At 38.9% G+C, this 27,271-nt stretch overlaps 1 protein-coding gene across 4 annotated transcripts in view; it reads left to right on the forward strand.

Moving 5' to 3' along the window:
- The window catches only part of KTN1 (kinectin 1), a 97,660-nt gene that overhangs the window by 46,003 nt on the left and 24,386 nt on the right, over nt 1–27,271 (forward strand). For all 4 annotated transcript variants that reach the window (XM_058666483.1, XM_058666484.1, XM_058666486.1 and 1 more), the window contains exons 12-32: nt 108–176; nt 1,412–1,449; nt 2,131–2,221; nt 2,562–2,630; nt 2,996–3,033; nt 3,182–3,263; nt 4,438–4,506; nt 10,823–10,857; nt 11,302–11,392; nt 12,325–12,393; nt 12,885–12,922; nt 14,247–14,337; nt 14,487–14,555; nt 15,605–15,642; nt 16,204–16,294; nt 16,374–16,442; nt 16,852–16,889; nt 18,827–18,917; nt 23,952–24,020; nt 25,444–25,481; nt 26,922–27,012. In XM_058666483.1, the coding sequence (XP_058522466.1) occupies nt 108–176; nt 1,412–1,449; nt 2,131–2,221; nt 2,562–2,630; nt 2,996–3,033; nt 3,182–3,263; nt 4,438–4,506; nt 10,823–10,857; nt 11,302–11,392; nt 12,325–12,393; nt 12,885–12,922; nt 14,247–14,337; nt 14,487–14,555; nt 15,605–15,642; nt 16,204–16,294; nt 16,374–16,442; nt 16,852–16,889; nt 18,827–18,917; nt 23,952–24,020; nt 25,444–25,481; nt 26,922–27,012 (1,374 nt within the window). The remainder of the gene's footprint in view (nt 1–107; nt 177–1,411; nt 1,450–2,130; nt 2,222–2,561; nt 2,631–2,995; nt 3,034–3,181; nt 3,264–4,437; nt 4,507–10,822; nt 10,858–11,301; nt 11,393–12,324; nt 12,394–12,884; nt 12,923–14,246; nt 14,338–14,486; nt 14,556–15,604; nt 15,643–16,203; nt 16,295–16,373; nt 16,443–16,851; nt 16,890–18,826; nt 18,918–23,951; nt 24,021–25,443; nt 25,482–26,921; nt 27,013–27,271) is intronic.

The raw sequence follows: 27,271 nt of genomic DNA on the forward strand, positions 1-27,271 counted from the left end.
ATCTAAGCATGCCTCTTTGAAGATGAATAGATGTAACTCATTATGTTTATATACATTGAGATATTTATTAATAACATACTTTATGTTTTTGATTGAAATTTCTAAAGGATATTTTGGAGCAGAATGAGGCTTTGAAAGCTCAAATTCAACAATTCCATTCCCAGATTGCAGCCCAGGTAAATGGTGCTTTCTTACTGCTTATCGTTAATAATAGGTTCACAAGTATTTAAAAGGCATTTGTATGCTTGTGGAGTGTTGAAGTCTAGGTTAGTAGTAGAGACACTAGTTAGTGAATCAGAAAGTGATGATGCTCTGATAAAAGCACAGGCTTGGGGAGAACATGGAAGAAAGAAATTAAAATCCAATTGACAGGAAAGGAAAGTGTTAGAGAGCTTTTACCATATGATGAACAGTTGTCTGTGTCTTGTCATAAAATAGGGAGTTGGCCAAATGGTGTCTAGAACAGTAGTTTATGCACTAAAATATCCACTAAGTTAAAGCCTCACAGTGTAACCATCCCGAGATTTTGCTTGCAAAAGGGGATAGTTATCCCGTAGTAACTGGTGAACTTTCTGAAGTGTTCCACGTGTGTTGTAAGATGTGCTGTTCTTTGGTAACATTCATCTGTTATTTAGAATGTAAGTAACATTAGGAAAAAGGTAAAAACCTCCAAGAAGTACTTGTTTTCATTGTATATGTACCATGAATTTAAATTTCAAAAATTCTAGCCATTGTTTGTAGCCTAAGTTTAGTTTAGAAGTCTGAAAGTTAAAGTTCAGACAAGTTCAGATTCTCAAAGTTTTGGGTGAGAAGCAAATCTTTGTTTGTTTGTTTAAATTGAGTTGTTGATAGAAACTGTAGGTGACGTACTAGGGGACAAAGGTGTGGGTGTGGAAAACATGGGTGTATTATCAAGTTACCCTGGACTGAGGGCTTTAGTGATCTGCAGTGAGATAGCTTTAGAAAGCTCAGGAACCAGTTAATTTAAGAATGCTATAAATGCCTTTTGAAAATAAAGATGATGATGTGCTTTACCAGGCTACTTAATGATCTTATTCATGAAGTAGATCATTCATTATTGGAAGTTGTTAGTTAAGAGTCAAGCTGCCCAGGGATCAAATGAAATGCTTTTGTGGCTATTTTTCCTATAAATTCGTTTCTTGTCATTTAAATAGTTCCCAGGCCTGTCAGCTTCCGGTCTAAATGTCTTATAGCTAATTCCCTGATACTGGCTGTTGGTAGTCAGACATGCTTTCGGAATGGTAGCTCATCTTTGTTGAACACTCACAATGTGTCTCCTGACAACTTTGTAGACTAATTTGTTGTATTTTTTGAAGCTCTGTTACGATTATTATGCAAATTTTAAGCTTTCTCTCAAAAGGTTGTATGTTGACACTGTTTTCTTTCTTAGAACTCCGCTTCAGCTCTTGCAGAGGAATTACACAAAGTGTAAGCCTACCTTCCCACACTTCTCTTACAATCATATGGTCGCCACTAACTGCTCCTTGCGAGGTTTAGTGCTTACCACCAGCTTGATACTCTGTCCCATTTGGAAAACTCTGTGAGCTAGATTTGGACCAACTTCTTTTCTTGCCTTTTTTTTTCCCCCTTTTAGTAAGTTGGTTCCTTACACGTTATATATTCTGTTACTGTGTATTCATTACAAGAAAAGGGAAACTTTATTTCATTGAGGTTGTTAGCAGCTGTGTAGAAGAGGTCATTGCATTTGAGTAGTGCAAGTAAATTCATTTTTGTATCTAGTAAGTAGTTGTAGTCTTTCTGGGTTTAACTATGTGGTTATGTACCTAAAACAAGGTCCTATGGTTGTGTGTGTCTGGATGTCATGTATGGTTTTTTATAGATTACTAGAATTCAGAAATTTGGAACCTGAAATCTGTTTTTGATATTGCCAGCCTTCTGAACTTAAGTTAATGAACCTTTTTGAGTTTTAAAATAGAAGTATGTATTTGAAGTAGTAGTGTTAATACATTGTATTTATTAGGACGATAGAAAGAAGGCACAGTTTTGTGAGGAGCTATTTAAGGATAATGCTATTTAAGACTTTTAACCTTTTATTTGTGATTTGACTTTTGATTGTTATTGAATGTACAAATATATTTCCTTTTAAAGGATTGCAGAAAAGGATAAGCAGATAAAACAGACTGAAGATTCTTTAGCAAATGAACATGATCATTTAGCAAGTAAAGAGGAGGAACTTAAGGTACGGTAGTTTATATAAAAGCTCAGTAGTTTACAAGATGAAATTAAGTTACACATGTGTATATTGTAGGTGAACACGTACATGTGAGAAATGGAAAAAAAACCCTTAGAACCAGTTTGGAAGGTGTATCTCTGCTGAACTGCACCATTCTCTAGTTTACTAAGAAGGAAAAAAGGATTTCTTACGTGATGTAATTCACAATAACCTGAGGAAAAGACTAATGAGAATTGATGGTTTCTGTTTCTGATTTAAGAAATTTGTAATTTGAAGCTCTTAAGATGAATTACAGCTTTAAATTTGGTCATAGCAGTTTTAACAGGGTATTCTTTTTTTCTTGTAGGGTATACAGAATATGAACTTCTTACTAAAAGCTGAAGTGCAGAAATTACAGGCCCTGGCAGCTGAGCAGGTGGATGTTCATTGCTTTGAGCACTTACTTCAGAGTTCTCATTTATTCTTATTTTCATTGATAGTGTTGTTTTATGCTGACATAATGTTTGGTTCAGGGAGCTGTCACTTCTGTGTTTACAGAGGAGTCTTAAACTGTTCATGGGCTGAATTGTTTTTGCTTTTGCTGTTGAATCTGAAAAGGAGACATGTTTTATTGGGATAAGAATTGACTAGTGAGAAATAAAAATCAGACAGCAACACAAATATGTTTTATTCTTGTAAGTTATTCCAAATCTAAGAGAACAACTTTAATATGTAAAAATAAATGGAAGAATAATTTTAAGTACTTCCTAAGAAATGATACAGTTCTTATTTCTGACACAGGCTGCTGCTGCTCATGAATTGGAGAAGATGCAGAAAAGGTGATGAAAGCTTCATATAAAGCCATTAAAACATGCTTAAGTTAACTGTTATAGAAAATATTACTGTATATAACTGACAGTTAATGTATGTGATTTGTAAAAATTTCTGAATGTGTAAACTATTTTAATTGATGTTTTTCTCTTATAGCATTCATGTAAAAGATGATAAAATACGATTGCTTGAAGAACAGCTACAACGTGAAATTTCAAACAGAATGGAAGAATTCAAGGTATGTGATTAACGCTTGTGAACTCAGCTTCCTTAGAATAATTTTTTGCAATTTTTGATTGACGTGAATCTCGAAATGTTAGTTTTTCTAGATGTGTTTAGATTTCAAAACTTTGTTCTACTTAAATAAATGTGTCTTCCTCATGATATTTAAAGCAAAATACATTTATTTATTTATTTGGAAAGCAGAGTGCCCAAAAGGGAAAGAGATCTCACATCCTTGTAGTTCACATGCCAAATGCTCCCAAAGCTGAGGCTGGGTCAGACCAAAGCCAGGAGCCTGAAACTTGCATTAGGTCCTCCATTTAGCATAGCAGAAATCAGGGCTTTGGCCCATCAACTTTGCCTCCCAGGTACATTAGCAGGAGGGTGGAACGAAGCAGAGGTTGACTTGAGTCCAGGCACTGTGATTTGGGATGTGGGCCCACTCCTCCATAAACTCTGACGTGTTCCTCATAGGAGAAGTCGCTCTGAAACAGTGGTTCAGTACCTCATTTTGGGGTGTCTGCAGATAGGCTTTTTATAGTAAACCTGTTTTTCCCAGCAGATTCTGTTCTTAAGATAGGCGTCTGAGATGTGCTTGTACGTGTTCCCTGAGCTTTCAGCTGCTGATTTGTGTTTGTGACTGTTTGGCCTTTCTCCATCTTGCTGCAGTACTAGTCTGTTCAGAGCCAACTGGTTTGACAGTGTATCCATTATATGAGTGTTTTGAAGATTTATTTATTTTTTATTGGAAAGCAGACATACAGAGGAAAGGAGACACAGAGAAAGATCTTTCATCTGCTGGTTTACTTCTCCACTGGCTGCAATGGCCAGAGCTAAGCCAATCCAAAGCCAGGAGCCAGGAGCCTCTTCCAGGACTCCCACTATGGGTGCAGGGTCCCAAGGCTTTGGGCCGTCCTCTACTGCTTTTCCTGGCCACATGCAGGGAGCTGGATGGGAGGTGGAGCTGCCGGGACATGAACCGGCGCCCATTTAGTATGCCAGCCGTTACAAGGCGAGGACTTTAGCCACTAGGTTATTGTGCTGGGCCCTAGATTTGAGTTCTTATGCCTGAGTATAATGTACCTTTTTATGAGAACTTAAACCAATAATAAGGGTTTGATTGTCTAAGAACCCTTTCAGATGGTTACTTTTTACCTTGTCCTTAACAGTCGGTAAATTCTTTCTTCCAGATCCTAAATGACCAAAACAAAACTTTAAAATTGGAAGTTCAGAAGCTGCAGACGATTATTTCTGAACAGGTAAAAGTTTTCAAGAATTAGAAAGGAGAAATATTTATTGTTTAACATGACTGGATTTCTTCTTAATTATCTACTCATGAGAAATTTTGCTGGAGCTTAGATTTGTCTTTTAATCGAGTTATGTTCCTCTTGTGTTTATCAAGTATCTAAATTAAGGGAAATCTCCTTTCCTGAGATGAAGAAGGGTTTCTTGAAGCCATTTTGGCATGTTTGGCTCTCAGACTGCAAGTTCTACCTTAGACTTCTGGAGCCTCAGTTTTCTTTTTCAGGCAGCATGTTCTCTTAAAAAAGAGAATGAACTTAAGATATGTAATCAGCACTGGAAAAACAGAGTGCTTTTGATCAAATTGCTCCACATTTTGATACTTCACACTGAGATAGTACTTGCATCTTTTAAGTTGTATTAGGTTAAGTTGAAGCTTCTAGAATATGCTTATAGAATACTTCTAGAAGCTTCTAACATTGTTTTATTCCTTTTCCTTTAGTATTTGCTTTTTCTATCTCATCTCTACCCTATGTCATCACTTTTCTTTCTTACACATTTTAGCAAGTTATCCTAACTACGGAAGCTTCAGATAGTCTTGGCTTCATGAATTGGAGCTTAGTGGTATTTGTTCTCTGGCTATTTCTGAATCGCCTTTCTACACAGTTTTGCAAAGTACTTTAGACTTTTGCTGTTATAAGAAAAGGTTGCATGTTTCCCTAACATTGCTGTAGTTTTATTGTAAGCTATAGCAATTGGTTGCACTTGTTACAGGAAATGCATGCATTCTTCTTATTTTAAATTTGTATTTAAGCGGGTTGAATTGGTGTGAGTAGCTGTGCCACTGCAAGTGTTTTGTCACTGTGTATTGTCAAGAACTGATCCGTTCATAGATCTTTTCTCCTTTTGTTAGGCTATAAATTATGAAAGAATGGATATTTCATCATATCTAAGTTTCTCTGTTGTCGCTCTTAATTGATGACATTTAAACTTTCAGGTGTTACGTAAAATGCCTGCTGTGACATGTAACACTTTGACTTGGATTAGATAGAATACAATAGTTTTTGTTCTTAGTTCTTATTATGAAAGAGAGAATGTTGTTTTTACATATTGCTTATTTGAAATACATGTTTCAATGTATAAAGTTTTAATTTTTATAAACTTCATGAAGATAAAATTAATGTCTAGAAGCTTCTGAATCTGTCCCAGAGTCCCAGTATTCCAGTGTTATCCATGTGCTGGCAGCTCTTCCGCAGGTTGAAACAGTAGATCTTAATGTTTTTTTTTTTGTTTTGTTTTTAAGACTTGTTTTATTTTTATTGCAAAGTCAGATATACAGAGATGAGGAGAGACAGAGAGGAGGATCTTCTGAATCACTCCCCAAGTGGCCGCAATGGCTGGAACTGAGCCCATGCGAAACCAGGAGTCAGGAGCCTTCTCCAGGTCTCCCACGTGGGTGCAGGATCCCAAGCTTTGGGCTGTTCTTGACTGCTTTTCCAGGCCACTAGCAGGAAGCTGGATGGAAAATGGGGCTGCTGGGATTAGAACTGGTGCCCATATGGGATCCTGGCATGTGCAAGATGAGGACTTGAGGCTACCGTGCCGGGTCTAGGCCCTTAATCTTTAAAATCTCTTTACTTCTTTTCTTGTTCTCCATAATTAGACTAGAGTGAGGACATCAGCTTTGAAATTTGGTTTACCTTTGAGAAATATATAAGGGCTTGAGAATTGTCATTCTGTTATGCTAGATTTAATTCCATGTTAAATTTGTGGAAGTTAATATTAAAATTGTTTTTCAGCTGCCTTATCTTAGTATCAGCCACCTATTTATTATAATTTTTCTGTGCACATAAATTTGTTTTTGTTATTTTGTTTGAAAGACAGTGAGAGGCAGAGTTCTCCCCTCATTCTTGAAATATCTGCTGCAACTGGGATGGAGCCAGTCTGAATGCAGGAGCCTAGAACTCAGTCTGGGTCTCTCTTCAGAGTGGGAGGGGCCCAGGTGTTCGAAACATCACCTCGGCTTCCCACATTATGAATTAGCCAGGAAGGTGGAGTCAGAGAACTAAGACCCCACCCCAACCCCTAAGCCTCTGGTTACGGGTGTCCCAAATGACAGCTCAGCCACTATGTCAAATTCCAACCTCTTTGTATACTTCACATGTTCCACTAAGTGACTGTTTCCAACAAGAGATGGATTTTTGCTTTGTCACAGAATAAAATTTTAGAGCCACATTTTGATAATTGATAAGGGAGATCAGTTTTGTGATATTAGTTGAAGATGTGTTGTAGATAATTCTTAGAGTTGTTCTTCTGTTTCTGAAATCTTTGTTTTCCTCCCTTGATTGTTAGAAAAGCACTTGACTTTGTCATAGTTGTGACATTTCTGTCATCCTGTCAGTCCAAGGAACCATCCTTTTGGTTTTGTTCTCTATTTTTATTGCTGTTACTAGTGAAAGAAGACCTAAACATTCATTAAGTTTTAATTTCTTTCATTTCTACTTTTCTTTTTTCTTTCTTTTTTTTTTTTTTTTAAGATTTTATTATTATTGGAAAGCCGGATATACAGAGAGGAGGAGAGACAGAGAGGAAGATCTTCCATCCGATGTTTCACTCCCCAAGTGAGCCGCAACGGGTCGGTACGCGCCGATCCGAAGCCGGGACCTGGAACTTCTTCCAGGTCTCCCACGTGGGTGCAGGGTCCCAATGCATTGGGCCGTCCTCGACTGCTTTCCCAGGCCACAGGCAGGGAGCTGGATGGGAAGTGGAGCTGCCGGGATTAGAACCGGCGCCCATATGGGATCCCGGGGCTTTCAAGGCAAGGACTTTAGCTGCTAGGCCACGCCGCCGGGCCCTCTACCGTTCTTTAATTGCTTCCTTCATGGTCAGAATTCTGAGTGACAGTTGAGAGATCCTCAGGATTTTTATCTTGAGCTTCACGAAGCAGAAGTCAGTGAGGACAAAGAAAGACAAGAGGCAGCAGATAAGGCAAGCTATGATAGTGTGGACAAATCTGTTGCGAGGATTTTATTTACTTAGGATAATGTGAAACACTGGGGTGAGGAGATATGCCTCTTGACTTTTTAGCAGAGAACAGCATGGGTTTTTATTCTTGCTCCAGTAGATTGTGGAGATTGACTGGCGAGGACTCCTATGCTCGTTGTGCTGCTGCTTTGTCATGTTTGTGTTGCAGAAGAATTTGCCCTTGTCTGAGATGTAGTTCTGAACATCAATTAAAGAACCGACAGTAGAATCAGGTTAGACTCTTAAAGAAGGAAATAAAGTAGAAATGCTGGGTAGATGCTAAGCTGGGTCAGTTTTGCTGAATTTAAATATTTGATGAAGAACTTATAAGAAGAACTGTTTAAACCTTAACATCATTGAAGGGAATTCTGGACATGTTTGTTTACTGAGTATATCTGTGCCTGACTAACTACATACTGAGGCTGTGGCATGAGTGACTCAATTTCGAGATAGGTGTATAAAGCCAAAAAGTATGATGAGGATTCCTAAATTATATGTACCACTTTAAAGGAAGAAATAATGTGTTCTGTTCAAGGAAGCGAGAGGGGCAGCAGAGGGGAAAACTAAACCTGATTTTGAAAAATGGTCTTGAATTTGCCAAATAGTGAAGAGGCAGTCCAGTCTTAGGGAATGCAGTCACGTTAGTTTGTGGCAAAATTGCGGTTTTTAGTGCAGAAATACAAAGCACAAGGTGTTAGAGGTAGAAAAATATTTGCTAATGCCCGAGTATAAAGGATTTTGTGTTTCATGTGGACATCATGAAGTTGAGCTAGGCTGCCACAAAATGGTATCACAATGATGCATGACCATTTAGTGTAACATTTTAGAAACTCTGCTAAAAAAGAGATGTTTGGCTTTTTATGAATAGGACTGACTAAAGACATAATATAACTGAATGTATAAGTACAGAAAACTTGCGCTTCATAGTATTAGATCATGGCAACCCATGCCTCCACATTGAAGTTGAGCAGTAGCCTTCCCAGCTGCTAACTCTAGCTTCATGCCCATGTTCCCCCTCACAGGCAGCTGCGATGGCCAGCGTTGAGTGGGTTCCTGCAGCCTTGTTGGGCGACCTGCTCTGCATTCCACTCCCAGCTGTGGCTGCAGTGCTAGGTGTTGTGGGCAATTGAACAGTGAACCAGTGAATGGGAATTCTCCATGTGTGTCAGTCTACTAAAAGGAGAACAATTGAATTTGTTAAAAAAAAAAAATAAATAAATAGAAGCATTAAATCTGTTTGTGGGAAAGCATTAATCAGAAATAAAGATGAACAAAAACCAAGTTCATGAAACATTTATATAAGCTTACTATATGATTTGTTTTTCTCAATCAATCTGATTTATTTTTGACAATTCTGTCTCCCTTCTGATAGTGACAGTAAGACACTTTTCCTGGTGGAAGTTCTTATGTTTTCCTACCTTCCATATGAACTAGTGGGAAGGAAAGAAATTAAGGGTTCTTGCTGTCTGAGATGAGGTAAGGCAAAGGAGTTAAACTTAGGCATTGAAGAGAAGAGGTTTATTTTAGAAATAAGTGGAAAGTGGAATTTTTGGATTTGGCAGTGGAAAAATTTATTTGTGAAACATGTTTACCACAAGAATGGGACAAAATTAAGAAGATAGATTTGGAAGAGTGGGTTGAGGCGGGGAGAGGGTAAAAACTCCCAACTCCTGTTGTCAACCTGCAGCTGTCCTGTGTCTGGGAGTGCTGAGGGGGAAGCTGCACTGGATCAAATAAACCCTAGCAATGTGGACTTGAGCGTGTTTAAAGGGATGTGGTGAGAAGTGTCGGGGTGTGTTGGGGAGCCAGCTTCCATTTCATGTTTTCCTGCTTTATAAGAGAAGCTGTTTGTGGTTACTTTGTAGTTTACCTTCAGTTTTCAAGGATTCTCTATTTTGGTCTGGATGGTGCTTATGTAACAGCTACACCTGCACTGAGCTGCACTTACCCGTGTAAATGTAATACAGTCTGAGAAAGTAAATGACTGCCTCTTACTTGTGAGGCTCTAAAGTCTTGAAATCACTATTTTTGAATGATTGTATTAATCTAAACTGATATATTAACTGGTGATATATAGTAATGATTAAATAATTATTCAGAGGAGAGTATTGGGGCAGAGACATTGAGTTGGCACTTGGCATGCTTGTATTCTGTATCAAAGTGCTGTGAGGCCACATTTCTATAAAGTTTTTCATTTGAGGATTTATTATTTGTTTTTACTTGTAAGAGTTACAAGAGATAGGGAACGACAGAGAGAGAGAGACAGAGACAGATAGAGAATATGAATCTTCCATCTACTGATTGACTCCTCAAATGGCTGCAGTGGGCAGAGTTGAGCTTGTCTAGAGCTTCTTTTGGGTCTCCCAAGTGGGTGCAGGGAAGCCACCCTTCACTGCTTTTCCAGGGAGCTGAAGTAGAATAGCCAGGACTGGAACTGGTGCCCATATGGGATGCTGACGCCGTAGGCAGAGGATTAATGTGCTATGCCACTGTGCCAGCTGCGCTATTTATTTATTTTCATTTGAAAAGCATGTTTACAGTGTGAGAAAGGGAGAGAGTGAGCGAGAGAGAGAGAGAATGATCTTTTATCTGCTGATTCACTCCCGAAATGGCCACAATAGCAGGAGCTGGGCTAGTGGGAAGCCAAGAAATAGGAAATTTTTCCTGGTGTCCCTCATGGTGTAGGGGCTCAAGCATTTGGACTGTTTTTTGCTGCTGTCCCAGGTCATAAACTTGGAGCTGGATGAGAGGTGGAATAGGCAGGACAGGAACCAGGGCCCACATGGGATGCTGGCACCACAGGTTGAGACTTAATGTGCTGTGCCATGGTGCTGGCCCCACTTCACTTTTGATGTAGTTTCGTGCTAATGTGCACCCTGGGAGGCTCAGTTGGTAAGTCAAGTGCGTAGGTCTCCTCTGGAGATCTAGATGTTGGTTTCTAGACCCTTGGCTTTGGCCTGGTCTAGCCCCAGCTGCTGGTATTTTGGGGAGTCAGATCTCTTTTTCTTTCTGCCCTTCAAGTGCAATGTAAATATTTAAGAAATTTATGTCCAAAAAATTGTTTGTGTTACTAACTCATTTTGCCTGATTATATGCTCCTTTTTGTGTGTCCTTTGTAAAGATGCATTTCTTGTGTTTTTTCAGTTACATAATTCAGCAACCATTAGCAACCATCAAATAGGGCCATTTTCCTTGATTTTGGAAATTATTCAAATCCCTAAGCATTTTTTTAAATAGAATTTTGTTTCTCAGCTTGTTTTACCTCATTCAAATTTATTAAAAGTAAACTTTTTGTTATTTTTATTTCAGCCTAGTAAAGATGTTTTGGAACAAATGGAAAAATGGTAAGGTTTTTAAATTTTCTTTTAATATTTGGATGACTGATTCGTATCAAATTTTAAGTAAAATTATTAACTACAATAATATCGATTCTTAAAATTCTCTTTGTACTGGAGGAAAATATGTGCTACTGATGCTCTGAGGCCACAGTCCAGTTTGTGGGCGCCTCTGGTGCAGTGTTTCACTTGTTTAGGCTGCTGTGTGACAGGCAGCGTTGGAACACACTTTGGTAATGGTAAGAGAGCAGGCCAGGAGCCGTGATCCCCACAAACTTTTCTAGAAATCAAAGCCGGTAAAGGATGATGAAGAAGGGAGCTCTTCCTTGTACAGTACTTTGAAATGACATCATTGACTTTGGGGAGTAATTTATACATGTGTTGGAGGGTTTCTGTAGTGTGGTGATTATCATTTTCATCTCAGACACATTTGTTTTATTTTATAATTTTCAGCATCCAAGAAAAAGATGAGAAGTTAAAGACTGTAGAAGAATTACTTGAAACTGGACTTATTCAGGTGGCCACTAAGGAGGAAGAACTGAATGTAAAGCATTTTACGGCCTCCTTTTTTGTGGGGTTATTCAGTGAACATGAAGGGGTGGTTTTTCTTATCATTTTTAAATTCTGTTATTCACATTTTAATGGATTTAAATAATCTTTCATTATTTTTTTTTTTTTTAAAGATTTATTCATTTTATTACAGCCAGATATACACAGAGGAGGAGAGACAGAGAGGAAGATCTTCCGTCCGATGATTCACTCCCAAAGTGAGCCGCAATGGGCCGATGCACGCCAATCCGATGCCGGGAACCAGGAACCTCTTCCGGGTCTCCCATGCGGGTGCAGGGTCCCAATGCATTGGGCTGTCCTGGACTGCCTTCCCAGGCCACAAGCAGGGAGCTGGATGGGAAGTGGAGCTGCCGGGATTAGAACCGGCGCCCATATGGGATCCCGGGGCTTTTTTTTTTTTAAGGCGAGGACTTTAGCCACTAGGCCACGCCGCCGGGCCCAATCTTTCATTATTTTAAAGATTCTTTAGAAATAAAAATATAAAGGTGCTTAGTCAAGTGGAGCAGCATATGTTTCTGCTTGAATCCATGTCCTAATTATCACATAATGATAACTGGTGGGTGCCCCAGGTCATCAAATGAAAGCCAGAGAAAGAAGAGATTGCAATTGTCTTATGGCTATCATTAGCCATAACTAAGATATGTTTGCTGGGAGAGTATGTTAAAGCGAGCCTGTTAATAGTCAACGTGATAAGTGCATTTGAGATTTTGAAAATACAGGGAAAAATACTTGTGGGGGATAATTAAACTAGTAATTCATTTCGATATCTATAGAAAATAGAGAATTGCAGAACAAGCGGAGCTTTCAGGTCTTCTCGGGAGGAAAAGTAGCAGCTAAGGAAAAGTGAGGAGTGATCTGTTTTGATATAGGAAGTAAATGTGTTGTGCTTGTATGTTTTTGAAAAAGGCAATAAGAACAGAACATTCGTCTCTCACGAAAGAAGTGCAAGACTTAAAGGCTAAGCAAAATGATCAGGTAATATATATGGGAGATCCCGTAGCTGCTCTTTAACCAGCAACAAGCCCATTGCATTAGAGTGTGACCAATCTGCTGTTCATCCATCTTCCTTCTTCTGGGGAACATCTTGTTGATTGTGGGACTCCGAGTATAAGTAATAGAAACTTCAGTTGATTGAGTACTGGCTGTTTGCCAGGCAGGTGTAGCGTACTCTATAAAGGCAGGTGACAGCTATTTCCGATAGTGAAAGAGGCTGCCTGAAGTTAGACAGCTTCTTAGTTTTCTTTTATATGGATAGAATTATTTTCCTTTGGTCTATTTTTATAAGTAGCCCGAAAGCTTTTTACTTTCAAAATGGATTGTTTTCTTCATTAAATCTATAACGAATACATTTTTTTTCAAATTTGGATTTTCATACAGAGGAAAATTTAACAATGGCGTGTTCTTCTATTTCTGACTCATTTGTATTTTGACCATGTGACTAAAGAACAGTATCTTTGTGTTTCTAGGTTTCCTTTGCAACTCTAGTTGAAGAACTTAAGAAAGTGTAAGTAGTAATAATGTTACTAAAACTGGTCCTTCTCGTTTGATTCATTATTTTTTAGTGCTTACAAGTTTTGTTTTATTGTGTAATTGGGATCGCCAATGTACATTAGTTTAACTCACTAGAATTTTCCATTGATGTGATAAGGGAGCTTGGCTATGATTACACAAGTTTAAAATGATTTTAGAAAATCGTCTATCTCTAGGAGCATCTGTTCGACCTAATAGTTATGCTCCTTGTGTGGGTCACCCATATTTTTGGTGTGAATCCTGGTCAGCTTTCTGCTGTGTAGACCCTGGAGGATGTCAGGCGATGACGCGCACAGTTGGACCCCTGTTGCCCCTTGGGAGAACTGAATGGCTCGTTGGCCACTTGGGAACCCAAGGGATGTGCTAGTGGCCAGGGTCTTTGTCTCTGCCTCTCTCTCCCTCTGCTTCTCACATAATAAAATTGTTTTCCATCATTTTATTTATCTTTTAATGGCATCTAATGGCTGATTTTCTGACTCTGCTGTGAGAACTGTTAAAGAGCAGATAATGTTGTTTTCTTTTTAAAGATTTATTTTTATTGGAAAGTGAGATATACAGAGAGGAGATACAGAGAGGAAGATTTTCCGTCCGTGGGTTTTTTTTTTTTAACCGTCCGTGGTTTTTTAAAGAGACTTCTATGAAGTTAGCTGCCGTAATTGTCAGTTCTGCCGTAGCTTTCAGAGCCTTGGAAGCCAGTATTGTTAAGTGGAACTTACTAAAGTATGTTCTGTGGAATGCAAATCATATATACCCCGTGTGCTTTTTAAGCATATCACCAATTCCTTGGGCACATGAACTTTAGCCTTCTGGTACTTGTGGATTAATTCCCATTTAGGAGAAGTTTTAGTCTCTTTCCCTCCTCCCATTGTGCCAAGGTATGATATTGTGGTATAGTAAGTAAAAGCCACCTCCTGCAAAGCCAGCATCCCATATAGGCACTGGTTCATGTCCTGCCTGTTTCACTTTGATCCAGCAACCTGCTAGTGTCCTGAGAAGAGCAGCAGAAAATGGCTCAATTTCTTGGACCCCATTACCCATGTGGAAACCTTGAGGAAGCTCATGGGTGTTGGTTTCCCTGGCCATTCTGGCTGTTTTGGGAAGAACCAATTGATAGAAGATCACTCTGTCTTCTCTCTATATAATTCTGATTTTCAAATAAATAGAATTTTGAAAAAGATACTGCTATTTTACTTTAAATGGAAAGACGGAGGCAAGCCTTCATTATTCTGTGTGCTGTTTCTAAGTTGGTATGTCTTATTGATTTCTATGCAGCATAATACTGCATTTCTTCATTTTAGGATCCATGAGAAAGATGGAAAGATCAAGTCTGTGGAAGAACTTCTGGAAGCTGAACTTCTGAAAGTAGCCAATAAGGAGAAAATAGTTCAGGTATTAGGAGAGAGGGAGCTGTAAATTTCATTTTTGTCTATCAATTTCAGTTAATATCATTGAATTTCATGTGTTTGTCTGTGCATTGCATTTTATGTGAAATTTCTGTGTTTCCATTGTCCAATCTTGTCTGTTTTGTCATTGTCAAGGATTTGAAACAGGAAATAGAGACTCTAAAAGAAGAAATAGGAAATATCCAGCTTGAAAAGGCTCAACAGGTAAACATCCCAGAGCCGTGGCATGACAGATTTATTAGTATGTGTTTATGAGATTTTTTTTTTTTTAGTTCTCAGGAAAACTCTTTAGTGGTGTGCTGTAGGTTTGTTGGGTTATGTGATTTTTATTTATTTATACCTAAATTTATGTTCTTGATATTCTCATCCATTTATCTTTAAATATTGAGCTTTGAAGCGGTTTCCTAGAAATTCTTTTTTATTAATGATGTATTTTACTTTGCCAACTTTTGAAAACACAACACTTGGTGATTTTTTTTTTCTTTTTTTTTAAAAAACCAAGTGAGCCAAAATGTTGTGTTGCTTAACTTCTGTGTGTTGAACATCAAGTACAAATTCTGTTTTGGGATTTCAGAGGTGTATGTGATAACCTCTGAAAATGGATAGATTTTGGTGAATCTGTTTTGATAAGGTTAAAAAAAAGGTGTAATTCCATGTAAGAGATGATTCAGTCGTGCAGTGCACATTGTCAAAACTCTGTGCTATAGATTAAAGATAATGTGTGAATGAAATGCGGCATAATGAATGATCATACTTGTGTAACAGAGTAGGAGAGAGTTCAAAAAAGGCTCCTCAGAGGAACTGAAATTGAAGAGGCTATGAGATGAGAGTTGGGGATCACAGCTACTCTTGGACTGTGTGATTAAGAATGAGGAGGTTAAAAATGGTCACTGTAGAGTACTGAAGAGTAACTGGCCTTGAAGCCTTCTGTGGAGAATTGTGACATGATGGGGAGATATGTATGGCTAGTTAATATTTCTGATTTTTACAACTGTAGAAATATACCATTATTTGGACTTACTCATTACTGTCTTCCTTATTCTCAGTGCCTCTTATGTATTTAGTTTGTTACTTTTATGGACATTGCAATCAGAGGAAGATGAAATCAAAACACATCCCATTTTGGCATGAAAAATTCCCATAGAGTCTGTGTACTTTGAAATGTACTTGTTGTGGACAGTTTTTTATCATAAAGCTTAGTTAGGCTAACTGAGTGGCTCATGCATCGCTTGCATTTCCGTTTTGTGTTTCAGTTATCTCTCACTTCCCAAAGTCAGGAGCCTCGGCACTTGTAAGTACTGCTGCTCTCATTCCCTTGACCGCTCTCTTCCACAAGTTGAATGCTAACATAATTCTATTTGATTTCAAGTAGTAGTTGTAGAAAATACCAAATTATTTCAAAAGGCTTTATAGTCTTTAGGTTTTTCATTATTCTTGAACATAATCAGTTTTTTGATGGAAAGTCTTTTTATAATTTATAATCTGAATATGACCTTAAGTTTAGATACGTCTGTCTTTGCCAAAGCTGGTCATAATAAAATGTCTGCAGTGGTTTATCTTGACTGAAGAAGGGTGTTACGGAGATAGTGGAGCTATCCTGATGTTTTTTATTTTTAGATCATCAGTGATGGAACAATTTTAATAATCTTAGAGTGATTTTCTTTGTTCATACTTACCAATCTGATTATTTTTCGTAATTTTGTATACTTTTATAACAAAATATTTTTTAGTTTATTTTAGTTAGCTTTGGTTCTGAGTGTTACTCTCATATAGTATTTTTGTTCTTAATGTCAGCATTGTTGCTTTTTTAAGGTTGTAGCATTTTCATTTACTGTTTGTAATTTATTGTTAGGTTAAAAGGAAAGGAGGAACAGATGAATACAATGAAGGCAGTTTTAGAAGAGAAGCAGAGAGACCTGGCCGACAGAGGGAAGTGGATACAGGTGAGAGGACAAAATAAATATAAAAATGCCACGTTTTGGCATTTGAATGCTAATTAAACTCATGTGTATTTTGTTTAAGGATCTTCAGGAAGAAAACGAATCTTTAAAGGCTCATATTGAAGAGGTAACACAGCGTAACCTGAAAGAGGTATGGTAGAACCAGATGGCCAGCGTACTGCTGGGAAGGCAGGCAGGAACGTGGTGTGGGATTCTGAGCCAGAAAATGATCTCGTACCGTAGCTTTGTTATTACTAAATGCAGGTTAACTTTTATATGACCCAGTCATAGTTCATTTGTCAATCTAAGTGTATTTCTTTGTCCTTATGTTTTAGCATGAGCTGTGTAAGCTCATCGTTGAAGGTCTGTTTAAGCAGTGCGTTGGTCTAATAGTCCTTTAAGAAATGGATCCTAAAATTTACAGAGTATCTTCTTGTTCTGTTTCATATGTGGCTCAGTCATAAGTTTACGTATATTATGTTTTTACTTAATTGGTGAGCCTTTATTTGTATTCTGTTTTTCTTTGATATTGGTATTAAAAATGCAAATCTGTTTCTTAGGCGTGTTCTGCATCACAGTTAGAAGAACTTGAGATTGTGTAAGTATGTTTTTATCCAGCATTTTGATGAAGAACTTTTCCTTGGTTTCCAGAATTTGCTTAAGTATTGAAATCAGTTTGTTCTAAGTCATTATGTTGATTTTAAATATGAGTTATTGTGTGGAGACAAATAAGCTAAATCTCTTTGTAATAATAAAACAGATACTTCAAATGCTTTTAAGTACCAGAAACTTTATCCTTTCCAGATATAAAATGGTCATCTGTTTGTTTTTTTTTAAAGAAAATGAAGTTATAAAGAGAGATTAAATTTATTTCAAGTTAAAAGCCACGTTAGTATTTTAAAGAACAATATTTATGAAGTAATTAGAAGATGATAATCTTAGCTGTTGTCTTGATAATGACTAACCTTTTTGTAATAGTAACTTGCTTATAAGAAAAATAGAATTTGTTCTATCAGTTATCCTGTCCAGTTTGATGAGTACAGGAAATGTCTGTCGTTGTGGATGGTAGTAATAGAAGATATTTTATCTGTAGAACCTGTTTGCAGTGGTGATGAAGGGTATCTGGACCTTACCTTTGGGCTCCCTGTAAAATCACTTGCAAGGGTGTTTTCTTTGATCTAGTGCTTGTTGGTCTTAGTGCCTATTTGAAATTGTGTTTTTCAAAGTGAAATATTAAAGATAGCTACTAGATCGTTTCTTTTTTTAGCAACAAAGTAGGCAGCTCTATTCTTGGCACCAGGATTGCAAGTTTGTGAAAATGGTGTTTATCGCTTATCCCTTTGTGTAAATATTGAGGTACTAAACTTCTCATTTGCCACTAAGAACCTTAGAAGCTTGTGGTTTCCTGGTAGTATGTTTATAGATCATGGAGGAACGGATTTCCTTTGCCCTTTCTTTTTCATTTTAAAACTAACTGACTATTTTGAAAGGAGTATTTGTATACTTACAGGAAAACTTGAGAGAAGTATACAGGCACTCCTGTGTGGGATAGAACTAGAATTGAACTTAGCAAATGCTTGAGAGTCTAGGATGTGAATTCTGATCCTGGGTATGCTGAAAAGCGTAAGATGATTTCCTGCCCTGAAGAAATACTTCAGCAGATCACTTTGATAGTGTCAGGTTTATTCTAGTGGAGGTCTCTTGCTTAGGGTTGCAGACAGCACTCACTTGGGTTTGACAGGTTATTTATATTTAGCCTGCATAAGGAAGAACCAGGGTGTAATACATACAGCATCACTTTAGCTTACTTGATTAGGCTGTTGTAATTTCCAGAACCAATGAATTTTGGCTAAGATTTTTGGGATCAAAACTGATTTCTTTTTAAATTTATTGGTGGGACAGAGATTGAGATGTGTGTCTGAGTGTGCATATGCACACACGTAGAGAAAAAGGAAAAACACACACATGTGCCCCCAGCTGCCAGTTCACTCTGTAGCTATCTGCAACAGTTAGAACCAGGCCATGCCGGAGCTAGAAACTGGAAACTCAGTCCAAGTCTGCAACAATGTGGATGACAGGTCCCAAGTACATCTGCGATTAGCTGTTGGCTTGTTCAGGCTGTACATTAGGTGGGAGCAAGAATCAGAAAGGGATCAGAGACTGCAACTTGGCTGGCAGTCTTTTATAAGCCTCTTAACAGCTCAACCCAACTCTGGGCCAACACTTCTTTTCAGTGGTAATTTTTATGATGCATTGACATACAGGTTTGTTCTTAGCCCTTATTTTAGAGTTTCTTCTTAGATAAGGCCATATTTGCGTAAAAAATAAGTCAGCCATAACAATTTAGAATGTACTTGGCTTTGATTAGTGATCCTAGATGTACTATCTTTATACAAAAGGCTAAGTTAGTGTAATGTGGAGAGAAGGAGCTGGAAGGTATTGTTTGTATTAGATTTTTACTTAGGAGTGATGTTGGAATATAGTTTTCTTTTTTGTATGTGCATTAGTAATATAAGTTCTTTGTCAAAAATTTAGGTTGAAAGAAAAAGAAAATGAACTGAAGAGAGTAGAAACTACGCTAAAAGAGAGGGAGAATGAACTTTCCAGCAAAACAGTGCTGTTACAGGTGAATATGTTTACTTCAAGTTATTGTGTAAATTGCCACCATTGCATGTTTATAAACAGAAATTTAACTGCTACAAAAGGAAAAAAAATACAGAGGTTTTTATCTTGGGTATTATTCCTGGGAGATAGTATATCAATTGTTGATATGGCTTTTGAGAAAGTATTTGTGCATCAAATAAGTGCACAGGTTTAGACTAACTTTAAAAACATACTGTAATTATATCCACACTTATTTGGTTTCCTCCCAAAGTTACAATGCCTTCGTGATCTTTTCTCTGTAAGCACATTTCTACCTTTAATTTTTACTAGCATCATGGCACTGTGATTTATCATCATTTATATAGCAGTCTAGTTGATGGATACCTAGATTATTTTGGGTTATTTTTGTATAACAAAAATGTTGCAGCTAATATTTTTTACACACATGTTTTGATAATTTTTTCTGGAATCTCTATTATAAAATCCTTTAAGTACATAATGTGTAAGTGGATATATAAAGTGAATTCTGGCTCAAAGGCATATGGAGGTGTTTGTATTTATTTTTTTGAAGAATGAAATAATTTATCTCGGAAAATTGGTATCACCCCCCCCTTTCAAGCATCTAGTGTTTTTTTTTTTTTCCTTTTTTTTTCTTTTATTTCTTTTATTTCTTTTTTAATTTATTTTATTGTATTGTTGTTGACAATCTTTACATAGTTAATTGCGGTTAGAAAAAAAAAGGTTCAGGGGATATAGGGAAATGGGTAATACTATTATGTCCATATTGTTTCCATCATGTATCTGAGGTAAAGGGGGTATTGAGGGAGAAGCCCCACCCGGTTTCCTGCCCACCCCAAGTCCCGGATGTGGGGCATGCTCTGAGATATTTGCTCAAGTGGTTTTAATAGTTCTCCAGTTATGAATCGCTGCCATTTTCGTTCGATGAGGTGGTCCACTGATTGATATGGTCCATCATAAAGTCACCGTTTGCCCCATATTTCGCTGCCAACATATAGCTGAGATGAATGATTGACCTGTTCTGTCTTCTGTCTTTTCTTGGTTAGAGTTCTGAGTCCAGCAATTCGATTAGGGGAGTTCTCCAAAGAAACCTTGAGGTATTCCCAGACTAGATTCTTGTATGTTCTAGCAAGCACAGGGCCTGGCACAGTCCATCACCCCGATCAGCTGGTGGTTTCAATTGCTGGGTTGGTTCTGTTTTCAGTCCCGAGTTGCACTGGAACCAATGGGTGTTGCAGTCCAGTCTGGTTCTGCCCAGCACATGCTCGGCCCTTACATCAACCAGTGGGAGCTGCAGCCTAGTCGGGGCGACCCACAATAACCCCCATCAGGCCCACCCCCTACCCTGGTTTGCCAGTATGTGTAGCAGTAGACCAGTCTGTCCCCCATCCCATTTGGCTCTTGTACTTGTCAATGGGTATTAAAGCTTAGTTCCATCTAACCAACTCAACCATCCAGCCCTCACAGATGTTGTTGAGTGCCTCTCTGTCTAGCCACCCCAGCCCCCATCCTACTTTTCATGCCCTCCCGCGGGAGTAGTGACCCAGGAAGGGGGAACCCACTTTTTCCCTCCAAGGTCTCTCTCAGTCCCGGTTTATACACTCTTCGGGTGGTTCTGTGATTTGACTTGACAGAATTAGTCCCCAGTGCCAGCTTCTGCCCGCTGATGCTGTGGGCAAGCCCAAACATCCCTCACCTGCTCTAATTTATGCTTTCAACCACAGGAATAATCAGCCCAGCCTGACTTTTCCCTGATCTAGTCCACATTCACTGCACAGGTGTTGCAGCCTTGCTTAGTCTGGTCTGCCCCATCCCAGCCCACGCTCTCCAGTGGGAGTAGCTGTCCGGCAAGGGGACCAGCCCCTCAATCCCCCTGCCAGCTCTGCCCCTCCTTTCCTGGATATCACGTGTGCTGGTTGGGTGCTGCGGTCACATCCAGTACAGGCAACCTCACCCTGGCATTCCATAATGTGTACTGGTTTTGTCACAACCAAACCCGGCTCAACCCACACTCTGTTCTGGTGTTCGGATTTGCCAGGGGATGACATGAACTGATTCAGCCTGGTCTTCTCCTGACCCATGCCGAATGTGTTCCAGTGGGAAACTTTCCATGGCCTATTCTGGGCTGTTTCCTATCATGCTTCTTGCGCTTACTTGCAGGGACTGTGTCCTGCCAGAGGAGTTGCCCAGGCTCCTCCATCAGAACCCCTCCCAATGCCAGATTTTGCGCATACCAGGGGGTCCTTGAGCCAACCCTACTCAGTTCACGTCCTGTCCTAGCAGGAACAGTGGGTTTTCCTGGCTGGCTTTCACCCCATTCTGGTTCTTGTTGGATGTTTCAGCCCAGCCATGCAGCCCCCATTCCAGCACATGTGCCCCTTGGTGGGAACCTTAACCCTGTTAGGGTGTCCAACTAGGGGAACTTGTATTTCCACAGGGTTGGGCCCACACAACCCCATAGAGTCTACCCCCAGACCAAGTTCTCTTGAGTGCTGGATACAGTCTTGACCCTGCCAAATGTGACCACTCCACCACTCCACCACTCCACCAAACAGTTGGGTAATGGTACCCATCACTGCCAAAGAGGCCCCCATCCATAGTATTGGTGTGGGCTGGTGTGTGACGATCAGTGATGTTCTAGGCAAACAGGCCATTTCTGTATTCCGAATTGGGTTGGTGTATCTGACTAACTGTAATTGTCTCCTGGGTACTTCCCTCCAAACCACCAGGTTTCAGTCCCCACGCATGCCTAAACCTTCCATGACCCTGTCACTGGGTATCACCCAAGATTCACTACTCACCTACACTAAAATTGGACTTAGTCATGGGTGTCCCCAGGCAGCGAACATATCTTAAAAAACCCCAGAGCAGGCCACCGGGCGGCCAGCAGGCAAAGCCTGGCAACACATGGTGCACTGGCCGCCCTAGTTGAGGCCGAGGACTCGTTCACTGCCTTGTGGCAGTGTCTTTGGCGTGAGCCCCCAGCATTGGGTCCGACCCGGCAGGGGCACCCCCCACAGCTGCCACACTGTGAGGAGCGGCACTTGCCCCCAAACCCAAGGCCTGAACCTCACCCAAGTTCACCTAGCCACAAGATATTAGCAGCTGGGCGGAGCTCGGAATTTTAACCCAGTTCCCAAGTTCCCTCATGGCGTACTTACCCTGAGGAAGGAGCTCTCTTGGGTCCTAGTTGAGGCTGAGGACTCGTTCACTGCCTTGTGGCAGTGTCTTTGGCGTGAGCCCCCAGCATTGGGTCTGACCTGGCCGGGGCACCCCCCACAGCTGCCACACTGTGAGGAGTGGCACTTGCCCCCAAACCCAAGGCTCGAACCCCTCCCAAACTCACCTAGCCACAAGATATTAGCAGCTGGGCGGAGCTAGGAATTTTAACCCAGTTCCCAAGTTCCCTCATGGCGTACTTACCCTGAGGAAAGTGCTCTCTTGGGTCCTGGGTGAGGCCGAGGACTCGTTCACTGCCTTGCAGCAGTGTCTTTGGCGTGAGCCCCCAGCATTGGGTCTGACCTGGCAGGGGCACCCCCCACAGCTGCCACACTGTGAGGAGCGGCACTTGCCCCCAGACCCAAGGCCCGAACCGCATCTAGTGTTTAAGATACGTAGGGAAATGGGGTTGGGGGACAGCTGGTTTGTGGGTGCTTCTACTGCTACGTATTTACTGGGTTTGCTCCCATCTCACCTTCCAGGGGCTATGATGTCATACTTCCTCTTACTCCCAAACAGGTGTGTGTATAAGTTGTATACTTTTGTTGGAAGACAGACAGATGGGATGAAGGTGTTCCACGTGATGTCTTAGTTGCCTGTCCCAAATGCCTTAGTCTCTAGGGGATTGAGTAATACTCAGCTGCCCTCCAGAAGTGTTCTGGCTTACACTCTGGGCAGCAGAGAGCCATACCTTTTTTCTCTTGAACTGTGATGAAGATGTGAATATTTGATGTTATGCCTAAAATGATGGTAGGGTGTTTGTTGTTTGAAATGTTTATTTCCAACTTGAAAGACAGAAAGAGAGAGAAAGATTGATTCTCTATGTACCAGTTCACTTTCCAAATGTCCTCAACAGCCAGGCTGAGCCAAGCCAGGATTCAGTGGCCTGGAACTCCATCCAGGTCTCCCCTGTGGTTGGCAAGGACCCCAGCACTTGAGCCATTGCCATCTGTTGGGGTTGCCGTGATTTGCTTTTGACTGTGAGAGGAGCTGTGCGCTCTTCCTATGTTTAAGCCATTTATGTGTGAATCATTCTTCTTGTTTCCTTCATTTCCCATATTCATTTATAAGATTCTTTTTAAATAGTAAGAGATTAGCCTTTATTGTGTGAAGTGAATTATTTTGGCTTCATTATGGCTTTTCTCTTCATTTGGTAGTTTTCTGTTCAAGTTTATACTCAAATGTAAGTAGTTACCTGGTTTAAGTCTTGGGAAGAAAGGTATTGTTCACTCTGGCCATAAACGTCTTTTCACATGCTTTCTTCTAATATGTTGACAATTGTTGTTTGCCTAAGTGTTTTATTTATGTAATCTATTTCAATTGTATCATAATGTTGTAACTTCCTATTTATTTTAGAAAAGGGCTTGCCATGTTGCTAAATAATTAATTATTATCACAGTAGTCCTCCCCAAGGGACATCTTTGCTGGTCCCAGCGGGGAAGAAGGTTCTGCATCTGGCAGGTAGAGAGCATGGATGCTGTTAGATGTCCTGCAGGATAGTGCGTCATAACAAGGAAACGTTTCACATAAACTGCCACAAGTATCACACCTGAGAAGCCTAGCTCTGCTGGTGATTTGAAGTGTCATCTTACACTAGATTCCTGCAGGTGTTTGGATCTGTTTTTGGATTCTGTTTGCAACATGTTCCATTGCAACATGCCCACTCCCAGACTTGTACTAAATATGATTGCTTTGTTTGTACAGTGTATTTTAATAGGGCCTATTTCACCTTCGAAAGTCATATTTTGGAACTTTTCAAAAGTTTGTATGGAAAATAAAATTCTGTTGAGGCATTCATGGTTAGTTTTTGTTTACATAGGAAGTGCAGAGTGAAAACAAATTGTTGAAGTCCCAAATTGAACAGCTTAAAGAACAGACCTATCAAGAGGTAGGTACTATTAGATATCTTGCCTTTTATTTATGTAATAAATTATTAACCAGTTTCTGTTTGTAGGTATTGTTGTCACTTTCATTTTCATTGAGAATGAAGTGTGATGTTTTTATCGATGTCTTTTATGAAAGTTATGCCATAGCCATTATAAAACAGTTTATAATTTTGGGCATAGATTTGGGTTAATAGTTATGAGGCTAGCTAAGAAACCCATTTTCCATGTCTGAGTACCCGATTTTTTTTTTTTTTTTTTTTTACTTTTTAAAACCTATTTATTGGAAAGGCAGAGCCCCAGAGAGAAAAGGAGAGACACAGTAAGAGAGAGATCTTCAACCTTCATTCTTCAAATAGCTGTAACATCAGATCTGGACCATGACAGTGGAACTCCATGCTGCTCTTCGAATGGATAGCAGAGGCCCAAGAACTTGAGTCTTTATTTCTTACCTTTCCAAGTGTACTAGCAGGAAGCTGGATGGGAAGTAGAATGGCTACAACTTGAACTGGCACTCTGATATATGGGATGCTTGCATTTTTGGCAGAAACTTAACTGGCTATGCCGCAACTCCTGCCTGCAGCTTATTTTGATGTCCACGTGTAAGTTTTGACTACAGCATCCTGGAAAAGGCAGCTTTGAGAGACCTGGTGACAGCTCAGTGTGGACTCCTGCCACGTGTGTGCCATACTTGAATTAGATTCCTGGTTCTCTGACTTGGCATCTGAGGAGTAAAACAGTAGATGGGAATGTGCTCTGTCTCCACTGAAGACAATTCTGTGATTTCTAAAATGCACAGCAATATTGCAGTCTATTCTCTAGCTCTGCTTTGTATGTATGAGTTTCTGACCCCTTTGAGTGCTTCTCTTAGCAAGTCAGTGAAAATCTTATAATGATCAATTTCAGTGTACCCGATCAGCCCTTTGCTTAAAGAACAGTGATTGACGGGAAAGTAAAAAATGGTTAGTATTGTAGTAGTACTTTGACACTATTTAAAATAACCTTTTCAATGATAATTCTATTTTGTGAAAAGCAATGAAAATGTGTGTTTCAAGATACATTATCCACAGTTTCCTTCAAATTAATTGATGAATAGACTTGGAAGTATCTGGAAATCCGGAATTCAAGTGCTTGTAGTCAAATATGAATTGTAGAGTGTAAAAACTTAAAATATCTCAGTACTTTACACAAAAAATTGGTTAATACTTATTAACTATGTAGTGACAAGATTGGATTTAGCAGTTAGCACAGCTTCTAGATTTGTGTATATACATGTATTTGTACTTATTTTTATTGATTAAAGATAAGGCTCTAGCATGTGATATTTTTACCTTTGGCATTGTCTTAGTTTATATCTAAGAATTTAATTGTTTAAAATCTTCTAGAAAGCATTGTTTTGAAATATTGCTTTTTTTTTTTTTTTAACAGACATCATCTTTTCCCCCTCATGAAGAATTATTAAAAGTGTAAGTAATAAGCTTGATTCACAGTTTGGGAAGTGGTAATTATTTTTATGTTCTGTCGGTTTTCAGGTAAGCAGTGAATGTAACTGCAAGTGGTGATGTAGAAATTTCTTCTAGTTCTGTTTGAATATCTTGAACTACAAGTCACTAGAATATAAATGTTCCTTTGGCTGGCTCATTCTCCTTGTTAAAGTGTACATGAATTTCTTTGTTTTGAACGAGGTTCTTGGTCTTGCTGCTTTTCTCAGACATTCAGAAAACATTCACTCAAAGTATACTGTTCTTTGGAGTCTTTGCTAACTTGGTTATCTCAGTTGTTCTCCTGAGTCCTGTCTTCTGGATATTATTGTGGAATTGAATTATGCAAACTTCTGTTTAACTTTGGTATTTTAGGAAATGCATAAATTGTGTGGTTGCTATATTAAGGAGAATTTATTTTTGTACTGAAAAATGTTTTTCTTGCCAGTTTGTAGTTTGTCTATGAAGCTACATTTAATTAAGATCATTTCAGAGAAATTGTATGTTTTAAGAAGTTTAATGTCTACTAGGCATGTCAGTAGGCTATAAAAACAGTCTAAATGTTTTCCTTGTTGACTTATCTATAAGTAAATGTTACTAGGTTAGAATTGTGATTATTAAATGAAGTCTTGAATTTGACTATATGAAGCCAAGGCCAATAAACATTTGCTGCTAAATGTTTAATAGTATATATTTTAAAGTTTGTGGGGCAACATATATCTGTTACTTTTTACTTAGAATAATCCTTGAAGAACTTTATACAATAAACTGACCTTACTTTGAACGTTATAAAACAGATTTTGGGCTAGACTCCTTATTCTTAGGAAATAGCTATTTGTAATTTAGTTTTTACCCCAACTTATTATCAATTGTAAGAAAACTGCATTGTGAATCTTTGCCATTGAATTTTGCATTTCTTGGAAATATCTAATTGTTGGTCAAGACCAGAAAACGACTAAATCCTAAGATGTGTAAGCATGGCAAGAGGACACTTAGTCACAGTAATATTTTTTTTTTTTTTTGCTGTGGATTAGCCATATAAAGTCTTAGCACACACAGAAACTGACTTTCTATATCATTTTCACTGCTCTGAAAATAGCTACTGCATTGACCCAGCTGAAAAAAGAAGTAACTACAGCTGTACAGTTTTCATTCACGATGTTTCCTAGGGGTTGAGATTTCCCATTAGCATATACCTCAACATCTCATGTAAAAGCATAGTTTAAACATAATTTCTGAAACTGAGAACTCAAGAGGTGGGGATTTTTGTGGCAATGCTAGTAGCTTAGTTGTTAAATTAGTGCATTTTTTTCAAAACATCATTTATCTGTTGGTCACTTAGAGTAACAAATGTTGGTACTGGTTATTAAAGTGTATTAGCTTTTGCCCTAAACTCCTGCTGTATGTATTAATGTTTTGGCTTAGAATTTCGGAAAGAGAAAAAGAAATAGCTGATCTCCAGAGCAAGTTAGAATCCCTGAAGGATGCTGTGGAACACCAGAGGAAGAAAAACAACGTAAGCAGATCTGGGTCACAGTCAGGCTTTTGTTTTGTTATTTCACCACTGAAATACAGTTCGGGAATCCTTCTTTGAATCTACCTTTGCTTTAGATTTCTGAGGCTGTGTGTGGCTTTTGGAGAGAGGACAGTATTCATTATTTCATTGCACAGTAGATTTTTAAAAATAAGTGAACAGGTCAGTTTTTACACATGAATTTCATATTAGACGTTGATGTTAAAGTATACCTTTAGTATTTTTTTTTTTGTTCTTTTTA

This window comes from Ochotona princeps, chromosome 6 (assembly GCF_030435755.1).
Source record: "Ochotona princeps isolate mOchPri1 chromosome 6, mOchPri1.hap1, whole genome shotgun sequence".
Classification (NCBI taxonomy): Eukaryota; Metazoa; Chordata; class Mammalia; order Lagomorpha; family Ochotonidae; genus Ochotona; species Ochotona princeps.